At 46.0% G+C, this 25459-nt stretch overlaps 1 protein-coding gene across 8 annotated transcripts in view; it reads left to right on the top strand.

Moving 5' to 3' along the window:
* Positions 1–25459, top strand: part of PKP4 (plakophilin 4) — a 643120-nt gene that overhangs the window by 421596 nt on the left and 196065 nt on the right. For all 8 annotated transcript variants that reach the window (XM_069225136.1, XM_069225133.1, XM_069225134.1 and 5 more), the window contains one exon: positions 17298–17514. In XM_069225136.1, coding sequence (XP_069081237.1) covers positions 17298–17514 — 217 coding nt within the window. The remainder of the gene's footprint in view (positions 1–17297; positions 17515–25459) is intronic.

The following is a 25459-nucleotide window of genomic DNA, read 5'->3' as shown; positions in this document are numbered from 1 at the left end:
GTATTTACAAGCTGTTCAAAATCATATATATGATTGATTATTACAACGCTTTTACTTTTTGAGCAGGTGCTGGAAACCACTCAAGTGAGCACTTGTCTCCACTTGCATCACGGACTCAATGGTTTCAAAGTTAATTGTATGAAAATATTTGTGAAATGTAATGATTTGCTGTTTTTGCTAATGCAACTATAATGCTTCTTGATTGTTTGCACTCTGCCTGATGATAGAGGAGTTATCTCTCTTCTTAAAATTCCTGTCTTAAATCCAGTTTGATTGACTTTTCTGCCTTGTTGAAAACATTGAAGGCAGAGGTAAGCAGTGCATAGAATACATCAGGTCGATAGGTCTATATTGTCGCCTGTATAGGGATTGAAAATGAGGCCTGCTTTTTCCTGAGCATGTAATTAATACATTAAGTAAATTTGCTGCAGCTGTGGAACACTGTTCAAGCAATAAATTAGTTTATCTTCAAAACTACAGTTTATCGTAGGTCAATTTTAATCATCTGCCCATCCAGGTGAACTGATATTTAGATTCCAACGGAGCCCAGATCCTGCTTTGAAAACCTTAAATATGGAACTTTGTAGGGCACACACCTCACCTACAAGTGAAATCATCAAAAGGATAAATAGTAGATGGTCATTTGGTTTAGGAATAAAATGCATCTAAGAAAAATGTATTAGCAACTAGAAAAATGATGACATGTAGTGACATGGTAAAATGAAATTTTAGATCTAATTTCTTCAGGACATTGATTATTACAAAATACGTTTGCATGCTAATATGTGAAAGATTTTTTTAAATCTTTTTATTAATCTACTTAAACGATTGTTGCTCAGAAAAGACAATTAGCAGAGACTTATACAATGTCTCACAGGTAAAAGACCATATTGTCAGCAGATAATTTAACATAATAAAATGTAGCATCGCTGTAATTAATAGTAGCAATGCAGGGCCCGTGAAGTATCTCCCCACCAATGAACTTCCAGCTCCATCCTTTCCCCCACCTCCCCTTAGCCCTCTCCACTATAAGCCCCACACCTGCCTATCTTATCCCATTTTCAGGGCATCCCCTACTTTGGTAAACCACTCTCTCCGCCCCCTACAAAAATCCAGATCAGTCTTCCATTCTTTCACTCGAGGAGGAACCCCCGCCCCCCTGTCTCGGGCTCGTGCTATATTGCGCTTGGCCACCACTTCCATTGCTGTGAGCCAGAGCTGTTGATAATTTGACCAGACCTCTTCTCCATATATTTAAGAGGAGAAGTTTAGGGTTTAAGGGGACCTCTTGTTCAAGCACACTGGCATAATCCCCAGCACTGCCTCCCAAAAAGTTGTATCTCAGGACAGGTCCACAATGTATGAAAGAATGTTCCCTCCTGCCCGCATCACCCTTAACAGAGTGGGGAATCTCCCGGCTCATCCTGTTTAGTAGCACACTAGGGTAGTAGGCCCGGCGCAATATTCGCTATTGGATTAATCTGAAGCGAGCAGCTATTGCCACCTCTCTGGGGATCTATTGCGCCTCTACTAACTCGTCATCATCCAACACCCCTATATCATCCTCCCAGCTGTACGTAGAGCAGTCAGTGGATCCGTTGAGTTATTTAACTTCTTATAGATCAGTGAGATTCTTGTTTTCAACCGGAGCCGAGAGGAGGTGGTCTTCCAGTGGGGCTGATCACCCTCCACCTGCTGAATGCTGTGCCAGAGTTGCATATAACTACAACTCTTGGTCTCCGCCATTTCTTATTCTTGACAAACATCGTCAACCGTCACTGGTGCCTGCTTGCTTGAAACATCCCCCAAATAATCAATTCCCAGAATGGCCTATTTCTTGAATTTTTCAGAGCTCTGACCTCTCGGAGATCACTGTGCTACAAAGGGGTCCAGATGGTCCAGGTAATCCCCCATCTCAGGTACCGTGACGCCTCCTTTCACACCCGCACAACAGTGCATTTGTGAATTAGCAAGGCCCGTTCACTCGATCGAGTATATAGTGTCGCTTCATAGCCTCCGCTCCCTATTGTGTTTCTGTCCACTCGAAACGCCGGCTTTGTTTGGTCAGCAAAGGCCCAGTCATTAACACTTATGAGCTGTGATGCCCAATAATACTGGAGGAGGTCTGGGACGGGCAGGCCCCCCTCATATAAGCCTTGTTGCAACTTACACAATGCTGTGCGAGAACTACCTCCTTCCCACAGTAACAATCTGACTTCCCGCTCAATGCGCCTCTATACCTCTGGTGAAATCCTGTAGGGTGTGTTCTGGAGTACATATAGCAGGCTTGGTAATGCCATCATTTTATACAGGGCAGCCCTTCACATAAGTGAAAGCGGGAGGGTTCTCCATTGTTCGATGTCCCATATGTAGTCTGCTCAACTATGGGAGAAGGTTCACCCTCACATAATGGTCTGGGTCTCTAGTAACATAGAGTTCGATGGCATCTGTCGCTGTAGATACACATGTTCTGCATAGCTCGCCATCTGGTGTTGGGTCGGAGTGTTACAAGTTGTTTTTCTTCGAAGAAGTCTTTCGAGTCACGGGACCGAGTGACTCCTCCTTCTGTCTCCATTGCGCATGGGCGTCGACTCCATCTTCGATTGTTTTCTTTCCGCCATCGGGTTCGGACGTGTTCCTGTCGCTCCGAGTTTCGGAACTGAAAGTTAGTAAATATCGGAAGATTTTCGTCGGTATTGTTGCGTTCGGGATCGGCGTAGTTAGATTCAACACCGCATCGAAGATCGACGCGCTCCGGTGCCCTTCGGGGTAGTTTTCGATCCCCCGTCGGGGCCTGGGCGGCCCGACCGCGTGTCGAACAACGCCGATGGAACGGACCCCGTTCCGTTTTTGTCCCAAATGCCACAACAAATACCCGTATACAGACCAACATTTGGTCTGTAACCTGTGCCTGTCACCTGAGCACAGTGAGGAGACTTGCGAAGCCTGTCACGCGTTCCGGTCCCGAAAGACACTCCGTGACCGTCGAGCCAGGAGACTTCAGATGGCGTCCACGCCGACAGCGCACCGAGAGTTCGAGGAACAAGAGGAAGAAGAAACCTTTTCGATCCACGAATCGGACTCCGAGGAATTCGACGATCAAAGAACCGTGAGTAAGACGTCGAAAACAACACATAAGAAAAGTGACAAGGCCCGGGGACGCCACTGCCACCAGGCCATGGCTCCACCCATAAATTCGGTGACCGACCATCGGCACCGAAAAAGGCCCAAACAGTGCCGAGATCGTCCGACTCCGGTCGAGACACCGGCACGCAGCCTTCTCGGGATCGAGAAAGTGCTGGAGAAAAGCAACGACACCGAGATAGCGGTGTAGAAACGGCTCGACGCCGAGACAGCGGCACCGACGAAGATCGACGCCGAGAGGTTTCGACTCCAAAAATGAAAAAAGCCACCTCTGAGCCGAAAAAAGATACAGGCAGGGTTTCGGTGCCGAAACATCCCGTAACCGACCCAGGTCCAGGCTCTTATACAGAGGAGCAATCACTGTCCTCTCAGATGCGAAAGCATAGGTTTGAGGAAGAGCTGCAATCCACCGAAGTGGACCATACGCAAAAACGTATTTTCATACAGCAGGGAACAGGAAAAATAAGCACCCTTCCCCCTATTAGGAGAAAAAGGAGACTGGAGTTTCAAACAGACCAGGCGCCACAAACAAAAATGGTGAAAAAGGTGACTCCGCCACCCTCTCCTCCACCTGTAATTAACGTCTCACTGACGCAAACTCCGTCACATTCCCCGGCTCACACCACCATGAGCCAAGGTGACCAGGATCAAGACGCTTGGGACTTATATGACGCCCCAGTGTCGGACAACAGTCCGGAGGCATATCCAACAAAGCCCTCACCACCAGAAGACAGCACAGCATATTCTCAAGTGGTGGCTAGAGCAGCACAATTCCACAACGTAAACCTCCACTCAGAACAAGTCGAGGATGACTTTTTATTCAACACCCTCTCCTCCACCCACAGCTCCTACCAAAGCCTGCCTATGCTGCCAGGTATGCTTCGGCACGCAAAGGAAATCTTCAAGGAGCCGGTCAAAAGTAGGGAAATAACGCCAAGGGTGGAAAAGAAATAGAAGGCACCTCCTACAGACCCTGTTTTCATCACCACACAGCTGCCACCAGATTCCATCGTAGTAGGAGCAGCTCGGAAAAGAGCCAACTCCCACACATCTGGGGATGCACCACCCCCAGATAAAGAGAGCCGCAAGTTCGATGCAGCTGGGAAAAGAGTCGCAGTACAAGCTGCAAACCAGTGGCGCATCGCTAACTCTCAAGCACTACTGGCGCGCTATGACAGAGCCCATTGGGATGAGATGCAACACCTCATCGAGCATCTACCCAAGGAACTACAAAAAAGGGCAAAGCAGGTGGTTGAGGAAGGACAGAACATATCAAATACCCAGATACGATCTTCTATGGACGCAGCAGACACAGCTGCAAGAACAATTAATACATCTGTGACCATTAGAAGGCACGCATGGCTAAGAACGTCTGGGTTCAAACCAGAGATACAGCAGGCAGTGCTCAATATGCCATTCAACGAAAAACAACTGTTCGGACCAGAAGTGGACACGGCATTCGAAAAACTTAAAAAAGACACTGACACTGCTAAAGCCATGGGCGCACTCTACTCCCTGCAGAGCAGAGGAACCTACAGCACCTTCCGCAAGACACCCTTTAGAGGGGGGTTTCGGGGTCAGGCCACACAAGCCAGCACCTCGCAGGCAACACCGTCCAGCTACCAGGGACAGTACAGGGGAGGCTTTCGGGGCCAATACAGAGGAGGGCAATTCCCTAGGAATAGAGGAAAATTTCAAAGCCCCAAAACCCCTACAACCAAGCAGTGACTCAGATGTCACTCACCCCCTCCACACAACACCAGTGGGGGGAAGAATAGGTCATTATTACAAAGCAGGGGAGGAAATAACTACAGACACTTGGGTCTTAGCAATTATCCAACATGGTTATTGCATAGAATTCCTACAATTCCCTCCAAACATACCACCAAAAGCACAGAATTTGTCAAAACAACATTCCGAACTTCTGGAAATAGAAGTTCAAGCACTATTGCAAAAGAATGCAATCGAATTAGTACCAAACACACAAACAAACACAGGAGTCTATTCACTGTACTTCTTAATACCAAAAAGGACAAAACACTGAGACCAATCCTAGACCTCAGAATACTAAACACCTACATCAAATCAGACCACTTTCACATGGTCACGCTACAAGAGGTGTTACCATTGCTAAAACTACAGGACTACATGACAACCTTAGACCTCAAAGACGCGTATTTCCATATACCAATACATCAATCTCACAGAAAATACCTACGGTTCGTATTCAAAGGAATACATTACCAATTCAAAGTATTGCCTTTTGGTTTAACAACCGCACCAAGAGTCTTTACAAAATGTCTAGCAGTAGTGGCTGCACACATCAGAAGGCAGCAAATACATGTATTCCCGTATCTAGACGACTGGCTAATCAAAACCAATTCACTAACCAAGTGCTTACAACACACAAATCAAATCATACAAACCCTCTACAAACTAGGTTTCACCGTCAACTTTGCAAAATCCAACATTTTGCCGTGCAAAGTACAACAATACCTGGGAGCCATAATAGACACAACAAAAGGAGTAGCCACTCCAAGTCCACAAAGAATTCAAAATTTCAACAAGATCATACAACGCATGTATCCAACGCAAACAATACAAGCAAAGATGATATTACAACTCCTAGGCATGATGTCTTCATGCATAGCCATTGTCCCGAACGCAAGACTACACATGAGGCCCTTACAACAGTGCCTAGCATCACAATGGTCACAAGCACAGGGTCACCTTCTAGATCTGGTGTTGATAGACCGCCAAACTTACCTCTCGCTTCTATGGTGGAACAGTATAAATTTAAACAAAGGGCAGCCATTCCAAGACCCAGTGCCACAATACGTGATAACAACAGATGCTTCCATGACAGGGTGGGGAGCACACCTCGATCAACACAGCATACAAGGACAATGGAACGTACATCAAACAAAACTGCATATAAATCACCTAGAAATGCTAGCAGTTTTTCAAGCATTACGGGCTTTCCAACCAATTATAACTCACAAATACATTCTTGTCAAAACAGACAACATGACAACAATGTATTATCTAAACAAACAGGGGGGGACACACTCAACGCAGTTGAGCCTTCTAGCACAGAAGATATGGCGATGGGCAATTCACAAACACATTCGCCTAATAGCGCAGTTTATTCCAGGGATCCAGAATCAACTTGCAGACAATCTCTCTCGAGATCACCAACAAGTCCACGAATGGGAAATTCACCCCCAAATTCTAAACACTTACTTCAGACTCTGGGGAACACCTCAAATAGACTTGTTTGCAACAAGAGAGAACGCAAAATGCCAAAACTTCGCATCCAGATACCCACACAGGCAGTCCCAAGGCAATGCCCTATGGATGAACTGGTCAGGGATATTTGCCTACGCTTTTCCTCCTCTCCCTCTCCTTCCTTATCTGGTAAACAAATTGAGTCAAGACAAACTCAAACTCATTTTAATAGCACCAACTTGGGCAAGGCAACCCTGGTACACAACACTGCTAGACCTATCAGTAGTACCCCACATCAAATTGCCCAACAGGCCGGATCTGTTAACACAACACAACCAACAGATCAGACATCCAGATCCAGCATCGCTGAATCTAGCAATCTGGCTCCTGAAATCCTAGAATTCGGACACTTACAACTTACCCAAGAATGTATGGAAGTCATAAAGCAAGCCAGAAGGCCTTCCACTAGGCACTGCTATGCAAGTAAATGGAAGAGGTTTGTCTGCTACTGCCATCATAATCAGATCCAACCTTTACACGCAACTCCAAAGGATGTAGTGGGTTACTTGCTTCACTTACAAAAATCTAACCTTGCCTTCTCTTCCATTAAAATACACCTTGCGGCAATATCTGCATACCTGCAGACTACCTATTCAACTTCCCTATATAGGATACCAGTCATTAAAGCATTCATGGAAGGCCTTAAAAGAATTATACCACCAAGAACACCACCTGTTCCTTCATGGAACTTAAATGTTGTCTTAACAAGACTCATGGGTCCACCTTATGAACCCATGCACTCTTGCGAAATACAGTTCCTAACCTGGAAGGTTGCATTTCTCATCGCCATTACATCTCTAAGAAGAGTAAGCGAAATTCAGGCGTTTACAATACAAGAACCTTTTATACAACTACACAAAAATAAAGTCGTCCTAAGGACTAATCCTAAATTTTTACCAAAGGTTATTTCACCGTTCCACCTAAATCAAACAGTGGAACTACCAGTGTTCTTCCCACAGCCAGATTCCGTAGCTGAGAGGGCACTACATACATTAGATGTCAAAAGAGCATTAATGTACTACATTGACAGAACGAAAAACATCAGAAAGACTAAACAACTATTTATTGCATTCCAAAAACCTCATGCAGGAAACCCAATATCAAAACAAGGTATAGCCAGATGGATAGTTAAATGCATCCAAATCTGCTACCTTAAAGCAAAACGACAACTGCCCATTACACCAAGGGCACACTCAACCAGAAAAAAAGGTGCTACCATGGCCTTTCTAGGAAACATCCCAATGCAAGAAATATGTAAGGCAGCCACATGGTCTACGCCACACACGTTCACCAAGCACTACTGTGTAGACGTGCTATCTGCACAGCAAGCCACAGTAGGTCAAGCCGTGTTAAGAACATTATTTCAAACCACTTCCATTCCTACAGGCTGAGCCACCGCTTTTGGGGAGATAACTGCTTACTAGTCTATGCAGAACATGTGTATCTACAGCGACAGATGCCATCGAACTGAAAATGTCACTTACCCAGTGTACATCTGTTCGTGGCATCAGTCGCTGGAGATTCACATGTGCCCACCCACCTCCCCGGGAGCCTGTAGCAGTTCGGAAGTTAGCTTCAACTTTGTATATTTGTATATATATTATTTTAACCTTAAATAGGTACATACTTAGTCACTCCATTGCATGGGCACTATTACTACAACACAACTCCTACCTCACCCTCTGCGGGGAAAACAATCGAAGATGGAGTCGACGCCCATGCGCAATGGAGACAGAAGGAGGAGTCACTCGGTCCCGTGACTCGAAAGACTTCTTCGAAGAAAAACAACTTGTAACACTCCGACCTAACACCAGATGGCGAGCTATGCAGAACATGTGAATCTCCAGCGACTGATGCCACGAACAGATGTACACTGGGTAAGTGACATTTTCATACCCAGGTACACATATCCATCTCAGACTATCGGCCCTGAGCAGTCCATCAGTAGCACAGGGGGAGCCCCCCTAATGGAAAGAACAGGGATTTATCCCAGTTTATTTGATATCCTGAGTATTTCTTCAATATGTGGAACACCTGCATTATCAATGAATGAACACAGATTAGTGACAGAGCAGTATATCATCCGAATAAAGCAACATTCATTCGTCCCATGCTCCACGAGTCCCGATGCCCCATATCAAGGGGTCCTGATAGACCCAGGCCACCAGAGGCCAGAGTGCAAGAGCAGACATCATGGGGGAGAGCGGACACCCCTTTCGAGTGCCCCTGTGTAGAACGAAGGCTCCAGAGAGTGTTACATTGACCCGAGCCGTTGGCTCCGGGACTGGAGCCGGACTCACCCACAGACCTGTGGACCTAAGCCAAAACTCTCAAGGATGGCAAAGAGCTATGGCCATTCAACACTGTTGAAGGCCAGATTGGCGCTCAGTGAAAAGAGTGCTGCCTGTTGCGTGCCTGGTAAGTTGGTTGTGTGTAATACACCATGCAGACGCCTTTAGTTAATGCGTGTACTTCTGAGCGGCATGAAGCCGGATTAGCTGATGTACGAGTTTAGATATCAGTATCCGCAACCTAGTTGTCAAGGCCTTCACCAATACCTTGACCTCCATATTTAACAGGGAGAAGGGCTTGTAGGCACCACACTCAGTCAGGGACTTATCTTTCTTCTTTACTCCCACTATGGTTGCAGCCTTCTGGTCCGGTGGCAGCCTCCCCTCCTTTCTCGCTTCCCGAAACATGGCCAGCATGTGTTTCACCACTTTGTCCATATACATTAAAGGAGTTCCGCAGATAGACCACTAGGTGCTGCTGCCTTGCCTGAATGGAGGCTCCTTACCACGAGGGCAACTTCGTCCTCTGTCAGTTCCACCTCAAGGGCTTCCCTGTCCTCACCCGAAAGTCGTGGCACCCGAATATTATTCAGGAGGTCCGCACAATCCGCCTCAGTCTCCCAGGTCTCTGTGACATAGATCCCCTCATAATAGTCCATGGAGGCCTTTGTGATCTCCTTACTGAACACTTGCTTCAACCCATCGGCGTCCACTATTTTCCTGATGCAAGTATGCTCCTGGTCTTGCCTATCGAGCCACATCAGCAGTTTGTTAGCTTTATCCCTAACATCGTAGAGTTTTTGTTTGGTTGCCAGTGCGTGAGCCCAAGCCTGATGTTTGTCCAACTCTTGCAGTTCTTGACGCTTAAGGCGCAGCTTATATTGGAGGTTAGCCTCAGCTCCCCCCACATCCAGCCAACCCCCACGACTGTCCCTCCCCCCACCCTTCCATCCCTCCACCCCAACATCGTCAAACACCTGGTCTTTAAAGCGTCTTTAGAGCTTGTCACATTGCATACAGCTTTTCTTGTTTTTCCCCCATTCCCTCCTGTGCTTCTCCCTGAATGACTGTTATGAAGGCTTCCCACAAGAAACATGCTGAGTCTACTAAACCCAAGTTTTCTTTGATATACTGATCCGCCCTCTCTCTCAAGTTGTCTCAGGTGCCATGGTTACAGTCTAGTGGGCAACGTGTGTACCTCAGTTGGGCCCAGTAATGTCACTTCTCTTGGGGAGCGATCAGAGATCCTTTGTAGTCCATGGAATGCCCCCCTGAACATGCCGATGTGGGTCTGTAGGGTGAGTAAATAGTCCAAGCGGAAATAACTGCTATGCGCCCATGAATGATGTGTATTGTCTCAGGATTGTATTTCTGCCACATGTCTACCAAACTTAGTGCGTCCAGAAAGGCCCATAGCAACTCAGGGTCACACTTGGCCCTGGCTTGCGACTCCCTACCTACATCATGGTCCGCTACCAGGTTCGAATCTCCTCATAACATGAGGAGATCAGGTGCAATAATAAGGTCCCTATGTCCAGCAGTGCCGGTGTCTGCTGCTTTGGCGGTGCATACACAGAGCAAACATTCAGTGTGTGGCCCTCCTAGACCCCTTATATCTCCGCATAGCGACCTTGGAGATCCCACCAGGTGCGCATTGGCCTGAAAGGTACTGTTTTTTTTAAATAAGAATGTCTGTTCCTCCAGAATCCATGGTATATCCTGCATGAACCAGTAGGGAATATCCAAACCTGTCCATGGCCTTTTGTTGGTTCCACTTTAGGTGCATCTCCTGCAATAGAACCAGGTCCTGAGTATGCCTACCCAAATATTACAAGGGTATAGTGCGCTTGATTTTGCAACCCAAGCTGGGCACCAGGTTACCAAGCTCGCCTGTCACTGCCCTCAGCACTGGATGCCTCCCAGTCCCTATGAACAGCCAGTATCCTCAAGCCGCCCACAGGTTTGCTACAAGTCTGTTTCATATGTGGGCCCTGACCCAACTATGGCATTTCTCCCCTCCACGTTGCAGTCCCCTGAGTGCCAGTCCACAGAGTGCTCCATTTGTTTACTTTCTGGGTCTCCTTCCGGTTGCACCACTACAAGCATGATATGAGATAGAGGTCATGTCTCCAGAGCCCACTCGTATGCCTAGCAAGTAGCACTGATCAGGCTGCCTGCTGCACCAGGTCTCCAGGAGCTTCGAGGTGTGTCAGTCCAGGCTATGCGTGAAGGAACAATAACTGGACTCCACTTAACACATGAAGCCCTTCTAGGAGAGCGGATATTCACTGAGTCTTGGGTCTCCTTGTTGTTCGACAGCCTGTTCTCCCTGGGCCTCTCAGCACTCTCTGTCCTCTCAGTCCCCCTGGGCTGCCGGTCAACGGGCACACTGTTTGATCCCAGGCCGCTCTAGCAGCGTAGGCTTTGCAGGTGCAGGCTGGCTTACTAGACGGATGCATTGGGGGTTCGTCTTATGAGTTACGGAGCACCTTCAAGGTGTGGCCATCTTGGATGCCCCATGAATATATGAAAGATTCAATAATGGTAGTTGGCTATAAAACCATGGACAACTAGTACAATTTATATATTTTTTTTTATAAGTAGTTTTATTACCTTTTCAACAAGTGTTTTCTCAAACATGGAAAACATATCTTGCAACGTTTTATTATCAGAAAAATCTTAACTGGTAGCATCACTATATGGATTTACAATCCACATATCAACAACTGACCCTGTAGTTCCTCTCCTGAGGGTATGTGGGGGGCAACACTGATCCTTTCTCGGTGTCCATTATGTACATTTTCCATCTCTCTCGACATAACCTTGTCCAATGCTTCCATTTCACTCCTCATTCTCACACTGCTCAAGTTTTGCCATTTAGCCCAGATCTTTTCAAACTGATAAGTGCATCCTCTGCACTTAGACAGTAGCCTTGGCTTGCATGCACCAGTCCATGGTCCTAAACCATTCTGCCTCACTCAGTAGCATCGGCACAACCCATAGTCTTACCAAATCACGTCTGGCCACCATCAGTACTACATTATGGAAAAGCGGATTATATTTAGACAGTCACATCTACCTAGATCACAAACATCACCAAAGGTAGTTTAAGGCCTATCTGTTCCCCCACAACCTTCGATTTTTTTTTTAATATTTTTGACTGTGATAAATACATGCAGAGTTCATATAGGTGGAAAATATAAATGCCTTTCAATGGTGCAAATGCTCACAATTCTGACAAAGAACAGGAGCTGAGGCAGAGTGAGTTTGTTATTGCCTAAAATGGCTTAGTGTGGTCAAATTGGGAACCCTGTTATAATCAAAGTCTGCCACTGTAGAGCTCCGATATGAAGGGACACAGATATGCATGGCATCAAATGGAGTAAGCAGTTTGTTTTACAGGACAAGTAGATTTCTGAATATTCTCCTCCAACAGACACTTTTTTCTGTAAAACTTCCCCACCCTTGCTTCAGCTTGTGAAAGCAAATCATCTTGTGCTCTGCTTCCTTACTCCGTTTCATTTTGATGCTCCTTTGTGTTTACTGTATAAAATGTTTAAAGAGGATTTTGATGTTTGTATTCAGTGTCTTGGTGCCTTACTGAAAACACAAGTCCCACTCAGCCTATTTGACCCGCTGAACTACCTCCCACTCTCAGACTTGCCCTGTCCTAGCAAATGCATTAAAACCAATGTCAACAACCAGTCACAATAATTTTTTGAAAATCATAGCCTGCTAGATTATGACCGAGCATGATACTGGCATTTTCACTGTATCCAAAACGATATTCAACACAGTGGTGTCTGACACCAGTGGTTATTCTACTATGCTCTTTCTTAACTCCTCTCTGCAGTCTGCTTTGGTCTCATGTCTCACAGCTGTGATTTTGATCTCTTCCTTCCTGTTTGGTAGATTCCACAGGGGCTCCCTTTTTGTTTTCACATCCACTCCTCAAATCCTGGCTTCCGATGTTTCCTATAGATATGTTATTGTTTCCTTTTTCAAAATCTACCTGAGACTCTAAGAATGTGATAGCATGAGTGCACTGTCTACATCTAGGCAGACATCCACATGTTATACTGAGTTAATAACACCCCCTTGCCACGAGCTCCTTCATTTATGCATTACATGAAAGCTGTCAACTTGTTGATCAAAATGAACTGCAATCAATACAATAAACTTAATTTTCAAATCTAATACTTAAATAGGTTTCATAAGATGGATGTGGGAAGAACAGAAGTACTTTAGTTTTCCCACACAGACTAAAAACCTTGTCTTTTGCTTTGATATTAACCTTTCTCTTATTCTCAGTGTCAACCACTTGGTTGGCTCCTGTATCATTTATTTTCACCTGCTGAAATGGACACTGCATTTGTATAACAAATTGAGATCACCAACGTTATCCCTTCAAAAATCCTTCACTGACAACAGCCACATCAGCTTCTACATTGCTTTGCATTATTCCATAGTGCATGCTTCAACTATGCAGAATAACAACTCACGTTCTGCAGCAATCAATGCAGATTCTATCACACTTGCACTGGCTTCTATTTTTTTTACGTGCGTCACAAAGGCATCAAAATAGCTCTCCACTCCTTATTCGGATATTTGAACTCTGTTGAGTACTGGCCTCTTCATCATCCTACACACCCCTGTTGCTCTGCACCCCAATATTTGAATCAGTTTCTATGCGCTCGCTGTCTGTGCTTTCCTCCTTTCAGGCCATTGGTACGGCCCTTCTAGCTTTCTGTAAAGCCAGTAACTTGAATGTTCACACTGTTCTCTCCTGTCTCTAACTTTACCCCTGCCTCATTACTAGTGCCGTGGTACCACCCCGTCAGACAGTCATCGGAAAACGCTGCTGCTTAGTTTTGCTTTGTCATTTTGCCTCTCCCCACTATCCTTACTAGATATGTGTTTAAAAGTATCAAATCAACGTGATGGACACTGGCATTCTAAGTCAGTTCTTCGAAAGATTATTATTATGGCAAGAAAAGGTTACTATATAAGGTAGTCTGAATGTAGGAGTGGTGTGCACGTTTAAGAAATAAATCACCCCTAAAAAATATATACTGGTTTGGCAGAATTTGGGGTGGTACCCCTAATAGTATTCTACGTTATTGGAATTATGTTTAATTGTTCTTTAGCTGTGTTGAAAATAGATGACTGTTCATAAGCTGCAAAGGACCTGTCTACTGCCATGGACAGTTCTTCAAAATCCTTGTTCAGTGTGTGACTGGCTGACCTCAAGGAAGGGTAACTTCTTTTCAGTTCACATCTTACTTACTGCTTTTAATACAGAATGTGGGACTCTGTTGTGAATACTAATTTAAAGTTTACTGGTATGATTTGTCATACCTTGTTTTACCAACAGTTTTGAAACTTAACTGACTTGACAGTAAAAACACGATCTATAGGGGTTGAATGCCTTTGCTACGGATGCCTTTACCGCTCACATGCCTTTATGATGCATGGTAAGTATAATTAAGGATTGTACAATGCAGACCAGGCCCTGCGGCCTTTGGCTGTATAAACATACATTAATTAATTGTTACTTTACATTAAAAGGTTGCAGGGACATTATAGTTAGGTTTACTTTTTACCCACACAAAACCATAGAAATTCAGCAGTTATATTTATAGTTATAAGTATCTGAAGAAACTATAGCTTGTGCAATTAACTTTAGGTTAAAGTTACTTAACTTAAGGCTAAGTGCGTCAGTGTCTGAGGGGGTCTGTGAGTGGGTGTGGAAGGGTCTGAGTGGGTCTGTGAGTGAGTGCATGAGTGGGTTCGTGAGGGTCTGAGTGGGTCTGTGAGTCGATGTTTGACATATGAGTGGGTCAGTGAGTGGGTGTCAGTGTCTGAGTGGGCCTGTGAGTGGGTGCGTAAGGGTCTGAGTGGGTGCGTGAGTATCTATATGGATCTGTTAGTGGGTGTGTGAGTGGCTCAGTCAGTAGCTGCATGAGTGTCTGGTACTGAGTGAAAGAATTAGTGTGTGAATGAGTGTGAATGTTATTTTTTTTTAACATGTTTTCGTGTTCGCTGATATTTGAAAATTTGTCAGATTGCGCAAATATCGCGGGTCTTGAAAAAAATAAAAATAATTTTAAGGTCATGAATTTAATTTCACCCTCCAAGACCCCTATATCACAGCCCTAGGGTCAGGGTACCTCCCCTCTGGCCCCTTATGCCACTTCATTTTATTTTTCAGCCTGGGGACCGTGCCCTATTACCTAAAATGGCGGCCACAACTTTGTAGTCAGGTTGCAGCCAGCCAATCACAGCATTCCTGACAGAGAGAGTCACACAAACACACACACACACTTTTTCCTTTTAGGAAAGAAATCCCCTCTTCTTTCTTTTAATTTACTCCTAACCTTTCTTTACCACTTTAAACCTCCTAGACCCTGGAATTACCCTTTCCCCCCCCTCTCCCTCCCCCCCCTTCTCCTACCCACCTCAAATAGTAAAATTACCTTTACCATTACTGACCCCAAAACCCTAAACTCACGCCCCGCCATGGACAGTTTTTTCTTCAAAATGTGACTTCTAATGTTCCATTGATATTTTTATTGAAGTTATAAAAGTTGTCATGAGTGCTGTAATATCTGGGGTAATTAGCAGTGCATTGTGAGGGTGCGAGTTACAGTTTATTTAGGGCCTGTCTCTCTAGTTGTGAGAGTGTGTCTCTGGGTATGAGAGTGACAGTGAGAGTGGGTGTGAGAGGGTCTATGTGGGTGTAAGAGTATCTGATTGCTCTGATTGCTCTCCAGCAGATGAAAGATGCATTTACCCCCACAATAGATTTCAGATAGTTTTTCAGTATGGAAAGGCAATGTAAGCATTCTTGCTTTGCCTTTGCCAAGCCCAGGGGTTAGGATCATTTGTCCTTTCCAGAAGTGGAACTTCAACTGAGACAACTCAGCCTCCAACCGTTACCCCACCATCGCTTTCAGCTCCGGGGACCCCATCCCCTGAGACCCGGCCATGTCACCTGGGTGCCATCCAGGGTACCCAGCCATCACTGTTGAGGGCTGCAGAGGGAGCCAGAAGGCCTCCGCGATCCCAGCCAGCTCCTAGTCTCCTGCGGGAGCCGGCATTGCTGTCACAGACAGGGAGCTGCTAAACATGCAGCTCTCTCTCTGTGAGAGCACTTGTTTCTTCGGTTTCCCTGCCGTTGCAGGGAAATAGAGGACACCTCTGCTTCCAGAAAGCGAGAGCTGTTTGACAGCTCTCGATTGCTGCTACCGGAGTATTTGGTGTGACTTGATTGGAGCTGTCAAAGTTCCCGCCCAGTCACAGCAAACTGTATTGCCCCAGGGGTGGGAAACCCAGGATTTACTAGGAGCCGGCCCGGGGAGGTGGTGGTCCCCAGGGCCATTATTAGATCCATGAGGGGGACCACATGGCCCCCATCCAATGATTGATGTAGCCTTGGGGAGGTGGTGGTCCCCTGGGTTGTAGGGGGGGCTGTGCGGTCTCCTTCATTTTGTTAAATTACCCCGAGGAGGTGGTGGTCCTTGGGGTGCGGGGTGCCTGCATTAATTCATAGTTAGCCCAGAGGAGGTGGTGGTCCCCCTCGTTTTGGGGGGAGTCCATACTGGCCCCCCTCATTTTAGATAAACACTTTGCCCCAAAGAGGTGGTGGTCCCGGCAGCGCGTTGGGAGTGGGAGGGTGGACATATAGCCCCGGGGAGGTGGTGGTCCCCGGGGCTAATCTAAGCCTTGGTTGGGGGGGAGGGGACCGCGCCCCCCTCCTTTTTCAATTCCCCTAGGACCTCGCCCACCCAGGGGCTGTTTACAAAAAGAGCATGGAAGGCCACACTTTAAAAAAAAAAATTGTGTATATATATATATATATATATATATATATATATATATATATATATATATATCTGCCAGATTCGTTGCGACTCGCGGCGAACATTAAAATTAAAAAGTGAGCGTTGTATTGTTTTGTAAAATTTTGGGACGATTCATCAAACGGCGCCCAAGTTATTAGCAAAACAAAAAACACTTTTTCTATATACAAACTAGGCATAACTATGACTTTTTGCCATGCATTGTAAAGGTTGTTTGTCTGTGTGAGTCCTAAACACAGTAGCAGCACTGTTGAAAGTGTGGTGCACTGACTTGTCTGTCACAAACATAAATTAGTAGAATAAAACTAAATTAAACTATTTTTATTCTGAAAAATGAATACACGCTGGCACTTCTTTGTTATTTAATATATTGTTTTTTCCTTAAGAAACTTACTAAGATATGGGCTATGCCAAGCTTAACATATAGTTTTCCATTTCCTTATTGTGAATTCTTTCTGTGACATAAATACCCAGTGCTAATGAAATAGGAAGCTTAAGTGCATTTTGATTAGAGGTTTTAATCATTTCGGGTATCAGTTTCATGAAAAACAAATAATTGCCTTCTATACAGATATAGTGTTTTTTCACCTTGATATATTTGCGTAATAAAACTTTTCTTTCAAATAATATTTGCAAAATATGCTGTTAAAATGATATCCTTGTTTGGGTAATCCAATTTGTTTTGACATTGTTTTAATATATCTTTTTCTAGGTGTTGGAAATTTACAGAGAACATCCAGCCAGAGAAGTACACTTACTTACCAAAGAAACAATTATGCACTCAACACGAACGCCAACTATGCGGAACCCTACAGATCAATGCAATATAGAATCTCAGAAACTGGTTATAACAGACTTCAACATTCTGTACCTGCTGATGATGGAACAACAAGGTCTCCGTCCATAGACAGCATACAAAAAGATCCTAGGCAAGTAGTCCCATAAACTTCAGTATACTTTTGCAGACACTTGCATTGAACAAATGTGTAAATTGGTATTCATGTTTTATTAATTTTTAAAGTGCCTGCAAGGAGGAGTTTTGTATCCTGACTTCAATTCTGTGTTAGTGCCCCACACTTTAACTGACAGTCAGTGTCTGTTCCTATTATTTGTTTAGATCTTCAGAGTCAGCTGTTGCTGTGTGTCTGATTTTGGAATTTAAAGGTGTTTGTGTGTGTGTTGGGGAGGGGGATTTTGCCTCATTCCCTCAGTGTGGCAGTATCCTATTCACAGGCCACTGATCAGATCCCCATAGCAGGACTACTGATTATCCCACCTCCCTGCATACTAGTCTGCCTAATGTTGTAGGGTGCAGCTGTCCCTAAAAGTTGATTCTTTGCATAATGGTCGTAGCATATGCATTTGTGCAAATCGATGCCTATCCTTACTATAATGCTGTTTCAAGCATATTGATGGTAAGTCTTTGCCCACTGTAGACTCCCACAGCATGATAATTTCCACTTTCAGCATGGGTGGGGCCAAGCAAGATGGCTGTGTGGACACTCCTACCAGGGCTCCTGCCAGCTCAAAAGTGAAATCCTGTTTAATCACCCCTCAGCTGGAGCCCCTACCCCTGTGCACCTGAGCTGTGCCGTGTCCTCATGTGAGGGAACACCTGCTGGATCAAAAACAGGGTGATGCCTCCGTTTGCCGCAACCTACGCTGCCCAACTTGCTGTCTCCTGGGAGCTGTTGCAGCAAATACAGAGGGGAGAGGACGAGACATATTACAGAGGAGCGGTGTTGATACAGACAATACTGTTGTGGGGCCGTTATTGGGCGGGCCCATCCCCTTGAGGCTGCCTGCATGGTGGCTGGCATTGGACTGACCCTGACAGGAGCACAAGGCCCGCCCACCTTTGAAGATGGTCATATATGGTCATGGGGGTGCCCCACATGTCACCCACTGGCAGACGGTATTGCTAGGCCAGAAAAGCATTGAGTGGTGCGACAGGAGCTGTAGATCCTCCCTGCTGGACTGCCATGTGCTGAGCGGTGCCCTGGGTATGGAAATTTAGCACAGGCCAGGTTGACTGAGGAGCGGTCAGCTGTCTGGGGTGGCTGGCCACTGCAGTACTCAAATCCCCACAGTGAGAGGAACCGGAGCATCGCCTGCTGGCGCTTCAGCGACCTTGGATGACGGAATGCTGGGGGCCTTGGACTCTAAGGTGAGAAGTCTGTCGACGATGCCATCGGGAGGGAGCTGATCCTCATTGGAGGTGTTGTGGAGACCTCGACTGCGTTGATTACAGGCCATTCCAGGGCACCATGCAATGTTGGCGAGGCTAATGTCTGCCCGATGAACCTGTGGCTTTATCTGGTGTGCTGATAGTAGGAAGACCTGCTGGGGAACCGTGCAATGGCCATAGAGGTCAGCCTCTGTAGGGTGGACCTTCATGGTGTTGCAGACCATGTCACAGCCACCGAGGGAACAGTGGGAGAACGACAACAGGAAGTGTCCACTCTCCGAGACGCTGTCTTCCCAGCAAAAACTGACAGTAAGACTTGAGGAACATATTGAAGAATCTGAGGGGAGAGCTAGAAGAAATAATCTGTGATTTGTCGGTTTTCCAGAGACAGCGGAGGGTCAATCTGCAGAGCTTTTCTTGAAGGATTGGATTGTCAAGGTTATGCGTCCCCCAAAATTGTGGAAGTTCTTTACAACTGAAAGGGCACACAGAGCACCAATATCGCCGCCAAGACCTAGCATGCCTTGATGTGCCCTCATAGTCTCTCTCTCTAACTTCAAAGACCGCAATGCAATTCTCCAACATGTGTGTGTAAAAGACCCAACGGAGTTTGAGGGAAGGCAGATATCCATTTTCCGTGACTACACCCAAAAGGTCCAAAATCAACATAAAATATATCTAGACGTTAAGAAACTACTGAGAGACCTTAATCTGCGATAATCCCTCGTGTTCACAGTGAAGCTCAGTGTAGTCTATGAAGGTAAGGTACACTTAGTCTTCAGAGCAGATGATGCCAGAGAATGGTTGGACATGGTGGTCAGGGGCTCTCCTCCAGAATCGTCAGAGTAGGGGGCACATTCATTGACTGCGCAGAGACAGTCCGTCCGCCTGAGAAAACAGAGGAAGAATAAAGGAAACCGGCTACATAGTAGTGTGCCCAGATAGCACACTCAAAGACACCGGGTCTCGATTAGACTTGCAAGAAGCGTTCCAGATCCACATGAGTAGTTCTGACTATGGCACAGAGCACAGATGGTGGTCCAGCCAGATCCCTGCCCAGCACACCGTGAGTAAAACTATGGCATTGTGGGGGTGCGCAGGTCCAGTTGCATGGACCGCCTGACATTGCAGAACTTGCTGAGGTGTGGGGCTCCTGCCCTGTTCATGCACTTGGCATGGGCCCACATGGACAGCCCCATCGCGCTTTTCACTGCCTGAATTACAGGCAGTGAAAAGCGTGACGGGTGCTGTCGCACCCAATGCACAGCAACATTGCTGCTGGCTCAATTCCGAGCCGCCATCAATGCTGTGGCCTGTTTCCCATTGGTCCAGTGGGAAACTTGTAATAGGGCCAGCGGGTGACCTCCACCGCCCGCCAAACTCTTAATGAAGCCCTCAGTCATTTAGATTGCTGTTTTGTGTCAGCTGGTCTGGCGCAGTGAGTGAAGGAGATTACATACTTATAGCGCTACCTATTAGATCATTCTCCGTTGTGGATGTGGCTTACGGAGGGATGTACACGCCCAACAGTTCCCTTGTGGCATCTGCATGCAGAGGCACTGACAGACCTGCCGTTTGCAACTGCTGTGTGGGATGAACTCATTAGTTTCACGAACATTTGTGCAGCGCAAGCACTCAGGCTCATGACTGGGGATGCCATGAAAGTGGTGCCTCTGTGTTTCTGCATCAAAACGACATGCAGTGTCCGGTAACAACTGGACCAAGACCTAGACCGGGGAGAGTCCCGGCTGTGTGACATAGAGGGGGCACTCCTGACACAGTCGTGGATGCTTGATGACTGTAGGCAAGCGCGCAGGGATCATTTGGATAATTGGCACAGACTAGATAAACACACTTACACTGCCTACGGCAAAGGCTTCATGCGGAAGGGGACAAACCTGGGGCGATGTTGGTGTGATTGCTGAAACAGGAGTCCCGAGATCCGGTGTTTGGTGATACGGGATCAGACTGGAGATAAAAATATATTTTGGGCCCACCTTAATGGTACCTGTGCGAAACACAATAGGGGTGGAGGGAGGCGGGGGGGCTAGGGGGTCAGGTGTTGGTGGTGTTGGGGCAGCATTTCCCTAGGATTGATCTCCAGAGGCTGAGGGAGGCAGACAAGACAGCCCCAGATGGCCCTTTCACAAAAGAGGAACTCCTGGCTGTGTTAACGTGGTTGAAAACCGCTAAAACACCAGGAAGTGATGGACTTCCAGCTGAGTTTTACCACAAATATGCAGAGGTGGTTGCTGAGAAATTATTGGAGGATTATCACGAGGCTGGTCAGCAGGGTACGATGTACAAAGTATCCCCGGAAATATTTTGCTGAGATTGACAGCTTAATACTAGATCTGCTATGGGCCAGTAAAAGCAAGCATATAGGGCTACCCATGCTTAAGCAGCCTTTGGAACACAGAGGGATTGAAACCCCCAATATTGACTTGAACTCTCTAGCAGCCCACCTACAACATGTGGTTCATTGGCTTAAACAGGGAGATAATTGGGAAAAAGAGCTTCTGAAGGGTACATACAGGGGTGATGATTGCTTATATGTGGCTCGCGGATATCGGCAGAGATGCCCTTCCTAATACAGCATGTATGATGGGTGTGAGAGTGAGCGGTCACAGGAGGGGTACACCACGCACAAAATAACATTTTGGGCTTTTAAACCCTTTGTCAGGATAATAGAAGTTATGTCTGTGCAAAAATAGAAGAATGGGGGCTGTGAACTCCTCTGAGATTTATATTCAGTCGACCATTTCCTCATGTGGGAAGAGGCGGAAGGCATTTGCGATGAATATTGGACAATACCTACAAAATGCTAAGATGTTGGCAACAGTGCAGGAGATATGGCCTTCTTTCCTGGGGAAACCCATGGCCTTCAGACATTGGTAGCGATGCTCAGGCTGTCAGGGGCCCGTATATTAATTTTCGACCTTTATCGCACACTGAGAGCAGACCTGTGGAAAATTGTACTTGAGGCACATAAGAAGTGGGAATGGCTACTGTGAGAAGAGCTCTCCAGCCGAAACTGGGAAATAAATCATGAGGGTTCGCGCACTGTCAGCTCCAGTGCAAGCTTCAAGTTAGTACAATACAATCAATGCAATTATTCACACAAAGTGTATCTCTCATCTAAAACTATACATGACATATATGATACCCGATTGGCCCAGTGTGTTTGTTGTTGTGCCCCAGCCGCAGATTTTCTACATGTAGTGTGGCAATATCTCATGACAATGCCCTTCTTGGCAGTGACATTGGACAACTTGGGCAGTGCTGTTGGGGCTGATTCCATCCCTGGCGAAGAAGATACTTAGCCGTAGATTCGTTCTGCTAGGTATGCTACTGGCAAAGTGGCTCATTGCTGTCAGATGGATGAATTCAAGGGCCGCAAGCTACGCGGAGTCGCACTGAGATGTATCTGAATGGACAGTGGTGAAGGAATGAAACATGCAATGCGACAATCGATAGGCTGATGATGTAGTGGCGAAGGTGATGATGAATATTGAATTGGGTGAGAAAGGAGATGGGGGTTGGGGATGGAGACTTCTAGATAAGATTGTAGTGGATCCTATTTAGTTTTAATAGGAATCAAGAGTTTAGTTTAGCCTTCTGGCTTGCACGCCTGTGCACCCGTCACCTTGGACTATTAACCTACTTAGCCTGCTCTGTATTAGCCTATTTAATTATTTCTTTCAAAATGACTGCTATGTTTATAGTTAGTGACACTTTTTGATTTTCCGTTATCAGTGCCACTCTGTAAAGGTGTCACTCAGCGTCACAGTGATACGTAGGTATTCACATCATGTCCCTTTCCCACTTATGTGTGACAAGAACATAATGTACTTTTGGAGGTAATTGTTTATATAATTGCTGCCCCAAGCATGCCTTCTTATCTGTTGTTTGAGAACATACCTGCGTCAGGGGCCCTACAAGATATGTATCAATACATGTCACGCAGACAAAGTTATCAGTGCGATTCCTACCAGATGCTATCAATGCCAACTATGCTGCACGTCTACTTGATGCAGATTTAGCCTTCATGTTACCACGGAGTCTGATCTAGAGACCTCATTCCAAGGTAACAAGGGTTGGGGGGCTCATCTCATGGACCTGGCACTGGCAGATTAGGTTTATCACACCTAGCTGGTTAGAAATTAGGTTCTCTATGCTAGGGTTTTATAGATATTTTACATCTTATGTTCATTGCAAAATGGTTGGGGTCTTTGTATACACGACCCATCTTTACCATTCTGCTTCTTGCATTATTCATTATCCTAATCATTGCAGCTCATGCATTTTACAGTAGATTGCAGTATTTTTAATAAACCTGTTAAAAACTCTCCTGCGTCTCCTTTGCCTGTGCTTGATAAGACTTATTACTGTTGTGAGAAAAGGGTAATCACCGTTCCACCACGACTCCCCTGAGATGTCGCCTTCTAGAGTGCATGCATAAAGGCTGCCAGAAATCACCTTTTATGTTTTGGGTATATGGTGAGGTACTGCTTGTGAGCCGGGAGGAGTGGGACGACAGTTGCAACTTAATGTAGGATTGGCCTAGTCACCTACAAACAAAAGTGCTGTCATCCCTAAACCAGCAGAATTGCCTAGGAGCGAGAGTCCAACTACGACAAAATACTTGTATAGTGTTGGAACGATCTATACTGAATGACGAGCAGCTTGTGGGGAGGCATTGTGGGAATTGTTCAGACACATTGTACTGTTGTAATTATCGTAATAACATGGAAAGTGAATATCTGGCAGAATGTTCCAATTGAAAACAATAATATATATGTATATATATGTATGTATTTTTTTTTCTTTTTAAATCTACTTTCGGCATAACCTGGAACTGGCATGTATGTCAGCCACTTTTCTACTACTTATGGCCCTGACACAGTTGTTGTAATTCTTGGCATAATTACATTATTCCTTAGCATAATTTGGGCATCCATGACATGATGGTGACCACACAATGTTGGCTTTTCTGTGAGGCTGGTAATTCTTGGCATACTACGGGCACACATGACATGATGGTACCAATTTCAAGGTAATGCAGGAATCTTGCATGAGGAGGCAATTCTTGACATATGGTGGCTGGCCTTTGGCTTGGTGGTTGTCCTACCATCATAATGTCAGTTCATGACATATTGCGGACCTCCATGTCTTTTTTAAAAGTGTGATCAAGATGGCTGCCAACAAAGCTGTCCTTTCAGAGCTCTTCTCACCGCAAAGCTACCCATAGCATCCGGACTTCTTTTTTTTTCTTTTTTATTGACCTTACTAAAACAAATCATTCATTACTTCAGCCTAGTACACCTTCCTTTATCATGGCCCCCACGACAGACCAGTAGCATCAGACACTAAATGGTAGTTGTATACCAAGCAGTCTCCTCTCCCTCTCCCTGTCCCTTGCACTGCAGTTGACACTTTGAGATAGTTGTGTATGTAGTGCCTGATGCCTTGACCAGGGTAGTTGGGGCACCCCTTGTTCTTTTGATGCGCCGAGGGGAAGGTTTAGGGGATGTGGGGGAGGGAGGCATAGCCGAGTGGTTGGTATGGGTGGTCCTGCTGCGAGAGAGTAGGCTTTTCCCAAGCGGAGTGTTCGAGCAAAAGGACTCTAGGACAAATAGCAGCAGGGGTAGGTGGCAACCCTGGTGGGTGCCCCGCTCCACCACTGCAAAAACCTCTGAGACCGGAGAGCCAGTTCAGATCCTAGCAAAAGGGCAAGTGTAAAGAAGCTTTGACCACTTCACAAGGGGTAGGCTGAGGCTCATACCAAACAGGGCCTATAAAAACTTCCAAAGAAGTGAGTTGAATGTCTTTTTGATAATCACCGAAGTGACCAGCGCCTTTGCTGGTAGGCGCTCCCGCTGCTCCAAGATCAGGATTAGTTGACAAATATTAGACATGGTGCTATGTGTGGGGATAAAGTTGTCTTGTCAGGGTGAACCAGGGGCACATATGTGGGAGCAAATGGCTGGTCAAGACCTTGCTCAAGATCTTTGTCAGTGTTAGTCATTGAAAGACGGCAGTAGGAGTCAAGGAAGAGCAGGGCCTTATCTTTCTTTTGAAGCAGCACAATAGCAGCCTCACGGAGACAGGAGGGGGTAGACGCCACTGTTGGAGTCCTCAAAGAGGGCCACAAGTTTAGGGATACGGTCCAAGGCATAAACAGTGCAGAATTCTATAGGTGGACAGTCTAGCCCAGGGGCTTTATCCTTTGTCATTTCCTTTATTGCACCACATACCTCCTGGTCTGTAATATCTGCACCCAGTTGACCCGCCACCGCAAAATCGAGGGAGACCGGGGACGATGCTGCATTGTAGTTTAGCATATCCATGCCACTACACCCAGTACCCTCCAAGTACAAATCTCTATAATGGCAAAGAAACATCACACTAATCCTGTCCTGGGTGAAGACATCCTGCCCTGCGGTGTCGGTCACCTGGAGAATGGTGTGTCCTCGGCCTGGAGAAGCCATCCTACCCGATTTATCCCTCTGTGTGGGACTTGGCCTCATGAGCTCTATAATAAAAGCTCTGCAGCCGTTCAATAAAAACTATTTCTCCTTTTCCCCCAGCACACAGCTCCTCCCATCCTGAGTCCCCTTCAGCCCATGGGGAAGACAGTGGAGCTCTGCTTCCCTTGCTGAACACCAGAGCGCAACTGGGACCAT

This window comes from Pleurodeles waltl, chromosome 3_1, assembly GCF_031143425.1.
Source record: "Pleurodeles waltl isolate 20211129_DDA chromosome 3_1, aPleWal1.hap1.20221129, whole genome shotgun sequence".
Classification (NCBI taxonomy): domain Eukaryota; kingdom Metazoa; phylum Chordata; class Amphibia; order Caudata; family Salamandridae; genus Pleurodeles; species Pleurodeles waltl.
The sequence above is the reverse complement of the archived record's forward strand: the minus strand, read 5'-3'. Positions and strand labels throughout refer to the sequence as shown.